The 6,586-nt window shown below is 27.9% G+C and overlaps 1 protein-coding gene across 1 annotated transcript; it reads left to right on the top strand.

The window, feature by feature from the left end:
- On the top strand, positions 5,351-6,479 carry LOC109335757. Its single transcript, XM_019571922.1, has 3 exons — positions 5,351-5,473; positions 5,981-6,123; positions 6,217-6,479. Exons 2-3 carry the CDS (start codon positions 5,986-5,988, stop codon positions 6,427-6,429), a joined length of 351 nt encoding a protein of 116 aa, XP_019427467.1. The 5' UTR covers positions 5,351-5,473; positions 5,981-5,985; the 3' UTR covers positions 6,430-6,479.

Raw genomic sequence — 6,586 nt, 5'->3', positions numbered from 1 at the left:
AATCTAGCGAATTGTATATAAGTTGGCAACATACAAAATAAATGAATTTGCAAGAGGAAAATAGATATTGAGAAGATTGTAATTGTTCATTACAAAGTTTGCATAAAAGTCTTCCATAAAAGGTGCTTTTGATTCTCACAGGATGTTGGTATAGGCAAGTGGATATGCTTCGGCTAGTGTGCCTACCTAAAAAATGCTAGTTTTATTGTAGGGCCACACTCACGAATCAGGAGTATTATTTGATTGCATATTATTGGAGATCCTACCTAGGATTGCAATTAACTCATGTTCTCAATCAAATGATTGTCTTTTTCATATCAATGTCCACTCTCATCTACTGTTGTGTCAATAACCAGTTAACCACCCTCTAAAGATTAAAATCAATGGTAAGGAAGAAAACTTTATGCCCAAAAGCTTTCTATAAATAAAATTGAATAAAAAGTTTAGCACATCAAAGGGGTTTATTAACGGCAAGGATGAATTAGATTGGACTAAGTAAGACTTATCCCTTAATCGATCCTAAATGTTGGTCGAATCATTCTTTTGAACATGAATCTAATCTTAAGTCCAAAACTAACATGATCTCAAATGTCAAACGAGTCATCATTTGTACCTGAATCTAACCTTAAACTCGATTAAATATAATGCATAAATCTTTTAAATAAAAATCTTTTCAATATTATCTATTATTATGGATATTTAATTGACTAAATTACACTGACACTTTCAGAGTTTTAGTGAAATTACAGAAATCACCACTAACTTTTATACACTTACACAAACCACTTAATTTATATATTTTCACTATAGTGACCACTCATGCACGATAAATAAGTGTAATCTTTTAAGTATTTAATATGTATACACCGTAAGTGTAAGTGTTTTTACACTGTCAACAAATCATCCACCATTAATTTATTAACAATCATTGACTCTCAAACAAAAGTAATACAAATCAATGGTGGATGATCTTTACACTGTTAGTGCACAAATTTTAACTCATATTTGAAACAAAGAAATGTGATAAATGCAATTAATTTAAACAAAACATGTTGTATCGTGGAGACAAATTCAAATAATATTCAAGTCAATGTATTTTCATTATTTTTTGTTACAAAATGCATCAACAATTTCAAAAAGATATTGTTTAAATCACTCTTATACTATATCATAACAGACCAAAAATAATAAAGATGTATTGATTCGTATATTATTTGGATTTGTCTTAACGATATATCATATTTTATTTAACTTAATTATGTTAAACGCCCTTAATGCATATATAAATTATGGGTTTGGTAGGTGTAAAAAAAAAGATGGTTTGTGTAATTTCGCTAAAAATCAGAGAATTTACTTTATTTAATTTGACGTATAAATAATATATGTATATATATTGTAACAATGTATATATGTAAAAGTTATAGAATTATTGATATTTTGACAGAAATATGTCATTACTTTTTATATAATTGAATAAACATGTATACAAATATTATGAATGAGTGACCATTAGACCGAACTTGATCATACATATCTCTTACCTAACCCTAAATATTAAATGATTTTAATATTTGAATATGAGTTGCCTAGACCCCAGTACATGCTTTTGAAATTGAATTAATCTAAACCATTTGATCATATATCATTTTATCAAATAGTCATTAACAAAATGTGATAACTAGTTAACTACTGTCAGAAAGATTAAAAACAGATTGATTGTCGTTGTTTTAATATTTATAAAATATAATTCTTTTGTATTTATATTTTTCCTGACGTGGGGTGGATTGAGACCACGACCATTATTTATGCTATAATTTTTTTAAGGTGAAATATTGTTTATCGTATAATTGGACAATGAGAAATCAGGAAGATTTATATAGAAATTAAAATAATAAATAAAGATATACCAAAATATTAGTGAAAAGGGTGAGCTGCCAATAGTAATAAATATATAAAATGAGTAGTTACACAATGCAATTTTATATATTTATTCCTGTCTTATTTTAGTCGTACTAAGAACTTGCATTTCCAAGTCAAATAATAGAGAAATGTTATCTTTCTAAAATTAATTATATCATTACTTATAATAAATTTTATATATTACAATTTTAGATTTCTAATATATATCTATGTAATTTATATTAATGATATATTAATACAGAATATTAAATTTATTGGATTCAAAAATAGAATTGTCTTTATAAATGCTAATAATAATAATAGTAACAATACTATTTTATTTCCAAAAATAAAAATATTACTAATGCCACAAACACTTATAGACATTTCATATATTTTAAGTAATGACTTTTTCACATTCTTTATCTATACACCTATATTTTTCACTTTATAATCATTGATTTTTTTTCTTTGAAAGCGAAAATAGATTAGTATGTCCTTAAAAATAGGTAAGTAATCAATGATCATATAATAAATTTTTTGTTGTACCAATAATTTGGTATGTATAAAAACTTGACAACATTATATTTTTAAAAAAAGGTGAGTTTGAACTTTGAAACCCTCATTTATTTTGTCAACAAGGATGCAGAAAACTATTCTATAAAGTTACTTCATTTTGTGCATAGGAGGTAGTTTATCATGTTATCTTATAAAATATTTTTTATTCATGAATCAATTAGTTTGTCAATTTTTAATTTTCTATTCCTTGCTTTTAAAGTTTGACTTATTTTCCTCTTATATTTATTCCACTTTTTTTATCTAGAAAGATTTTATTAAGAGAGGAAATAATTACAAGAAGAAAGAAGCGGAAAAAATAAAAAACTAAAAGTCATTACAACATAGGATCAAGACAACCAGTCCGAAAAAGAGATCTGATCTTTGTCTCTCTTTCCATTGATCCAAATTCAAGAAGTAACCCTAGCAGCCTCAGAAAAATTCTCAAGAGAGGGTTACACTGAATTAAATATAAAGTCATACATAGAACTCCAGTATATTTATTCCACTTTTACCAATTAATTATATAGTAAATGCCACACAAAAATTCTTCATACGTAGTAACACTTTAATCTTAACACCAACCCCTCCAGCTACTCCATATGTGTATGGAATATAATAAGCAACCAGCATTTTCCTTTTATTCTTACTCCTCTTTAGAACTTCACTAGTGATGATAAAGTAATTAGTGCTATTGTTTGTGTTCTTATTTAAACAAAGGTAAGAGTGGGTTCATTTTCATTCTGTCTTCATTGAAACATTCTTTCTCTAAAAAACTAATCTAGAGCAAAAAATTTGCATGTTTAATTTCTTCTGTAGAACATCATGTATCAACATAACAACAACAATGGTAGAGTAAGAGGCTTTCTGGTTTCTCTACTATGATCAATACTAGCTCTATGCATCGTCCACATATCAATCTCATGTCTCCTAATTCTCTGGTATATATATATATATGTCTTCTTATTTGTTTTATCTCTTCATCATGCAAATTTATAATTTATTTATGATACTATGTACTACTAAGTCAGCTTTGAAATGTACTTTCCAATGGTGGATCCATTCATTTGTACTCATAGGTTAATTTGTATATCAAATTTGTACAGTTTTTTACAAGAATAAAGATGGCATATCATCACAGTTTCACACTTAAAAATTGTTCAATTTTGACGTACGATTAACATGAAGTGAATCTGTTTTTGCATAATAAAAACCAAAGCTTATCACTAGCATGTGATTGATATGAATAACATGAAAGTTAGTGTGATTTCAGTATTAAAGGCAAAGCTTACAACTTGAAACATTTATACACCATGCTAATTATTATGCCAATAATTAATTTAATAAAAAGAATGCCAAACAAGCATCTATCTATGACCTTGAAGTTATTAACTCAGCGTGTTACCAATTTTTTTTTCAAAATTATTATTGAGTAAGTGGATTCAAATTTAATTAGCTTCTTAAAATACATAATGTTTGACAAAAACATACCCACATCATTTTATCCACCCCACGTTATGAAAATAAAAAATGATATTTGTTATTTTATTTATTTATATATAATATGAATTATTAGACTTAACTCGATCTAAAAAAAATTAGTTAATAAAATAAGAATCATCTAAACCTTATAAGTATTGACTTAGACATATTCTCATCTAATACACTCTTCACGCTAAGGACATATGAAGCGTTAAGTTTGTAGGACTAAACATTTACGGGTGACCTATGAGGAGGGTTAAACTCCAATGCCATATTAGAATGACTAGATCTTACTCGAAGGCAAAAGCGAACTCATAGTGTGAGGATTATTTAAACCTTATAAGCATGGAATTAACCATATTCTCATCCAATATTATGTGGCTTATCTTAACAAGAACTAATTCGTGTGTAATTATTTTGTTGTGTTTGAATGCAATAGGTCTTTGCCAATTATTGGGCAAATGATACAAGAAATACAACCTCTGCAATTCCTAATGCTACTTATTATGGAATGATGGCAATGTCTAGATTTAATGGTGAAGCAAGTAACAACTTTCCATACATGAGATATAATCACAGTGTGGAATGGAGAAAAGATAGTGGAAAATGGATTGCCATTTTGACCAAACATCCTCATCCAATGTCTCCAACAGTTACTCATCATCATGCAAATGCATTTGCTATTAAACATGGTGCTCCAGAAAAAGGGATATTGCTGAGGCTGAAAATAATGGATATGAGTCCAGAAAAAGGTTTTTTTTAGATTTATTTACTCTTTAATCTATTAACTAAATAAGAAAATTATATTCTTACCTTTTCAACCTATACACGTGTAAGCTTAGAAAAAAAAATTTCCCGCTCAAACTCTCTACACATTTCTGCGAAATCACTCACTCATCCATAAACGTCACTTGTCATTATTATTATAATAATAAAGAAAAATTGTAAAAATCAATCAAGAAATTTAAATAATAGCTGTCAATCATTATTCTGCAACTCTCTTACTCATCACATTAAATAAAATCACTCACTCATCTCATAAACGCCACTTGTCATTATTATTATTATAATAATAAGAAAAAATGTAAAAATCAGCCAAGAAATTTAAATGATAGCTGTCAATCATTATTTCACCCACTACTTTTTGTTCATTAATTTATCACATTTGTTTGGTTCCGTGTGAAATGCAGTACTATTCATATTTTGAATGATTTTTTAGTTTGAAAGTAATATACTTTATCGGTTAGAAAGAAACTTTTTGATATTCGTTAGAAAGAAACTTTTTATTTCATGGAGCTTTAGGACTATTATTCATATTTAGTTAGAAATAAAATCTTCATTTCCTGGGGCTTTGGGTTGCATTATCACTCATACACGTATTGTCATATTTACCACTCTAACACAATGACTTCTACAGACCTATTTCTCAGCTTCATCATTACTCTACTCTTCACTTTCCTCTTTATCTATGATACATTGCTTATCTTATTTTTCACTTTTCAAAATACTCAATACTCAATTTGTGCTTCAGATAGTGGTAAGATTTTTTGCTTTTATTTTTCATGTTATTACACCGTTACTTTTTCTATGTTCATTGCATTTCTTTTTTTGTTTATCATTATACTAGCATTTCATTATTTTGGCGGGTTGACAGTTCTGCTCCATCTTTGGAAATGAGAATTTCATCATTTTTCTATGTTCATTTTCATCCTTTTTCTATGTTCATTGCATTTCTTTTTTTGTTTATCATTATACTAGCATTTTATTTTTTGTACTTATGTTATTAATTTTTTGGTTCTTTCTGTAGTAACTAACATTTACATTTGATAGTGTATTTTTTGCATCCTTCAAAGCCATTTCATATATTGTTATTTTATTTTTTATGCTCCAAAGCTATTTCACCTTACAAACCCTTATTTGTTGTTGTTGGATCTATTTGTTATCATTGTCAAGTTATTAGTCATATCTTTTTTCAGCTGAAATTATTGACTGTTAATGGTAACGATGATAATGAAATTCTCATTTCACTTTTTTCTACTCGCAGCAATCATGGCACGTAGAGTGAACTTCATTTCTGAGATAAACGGTTCAAAAGATACTTGGAAGTTGAAGGTTAGGATTATTGGTCTTTGGCGGGTTGACAGATCTTCTGCTCCATCTTTGGAAATGATTTTTATGGATCAAAAGGTGTTACTTTGTTAGCCATTTTTTCCTTTCTTATATATTTGTTTCATGTATTTTATTAAATTTCAGACATAATAACTTTTAATTTTATTTTAGGGAGACAAAATACAAGCGGTTGTTAAGAATTATCAAATTTCACAATGGGAGCCTCAACTGGAAGATGGGAGTAGTTACATTGCTGAAAATTTCGATGTGGTTCTTAATGAAGGTCTGTATAGAGGTTCGAACCACCCCTTCAAGCTTATCTTCCAAAAAGGTACGATAATGAAAATGAATGAACTGTATGAAATTCCACCATATGTTTATTAGTTCACTACATTTGAGGACATTCTTAATGGAGTTGTTGGTACTGATGTCTTAGTTGGTAAGTGTAACCCATTTTCAATATAGTTTAAAATTATTTCGATTATTCTGTATACTACCTAATGGATTATTATTTTTTAGATGTTATTGGCGAGTTTATAGA

The sequence above is a fragment of the Lupinus angustifolius genome, chromosome LG20 (genome assembly GCF_001865875.1).
Source record: "Lupinus angustifolius cultivar Tanjil chromosome LG20, LupAngTanjil_v1.0, whole genome shotgun sequence".
NCBI lineage: Eukaryota > Viridiplantae > Streptophyta > Magnoliopsida > Fabales > Fabaceae > Lupinus > Lupinus angustifolius.
This window is presented reverse-complemented; position numbering and strand designations above follow the sequence as displayed.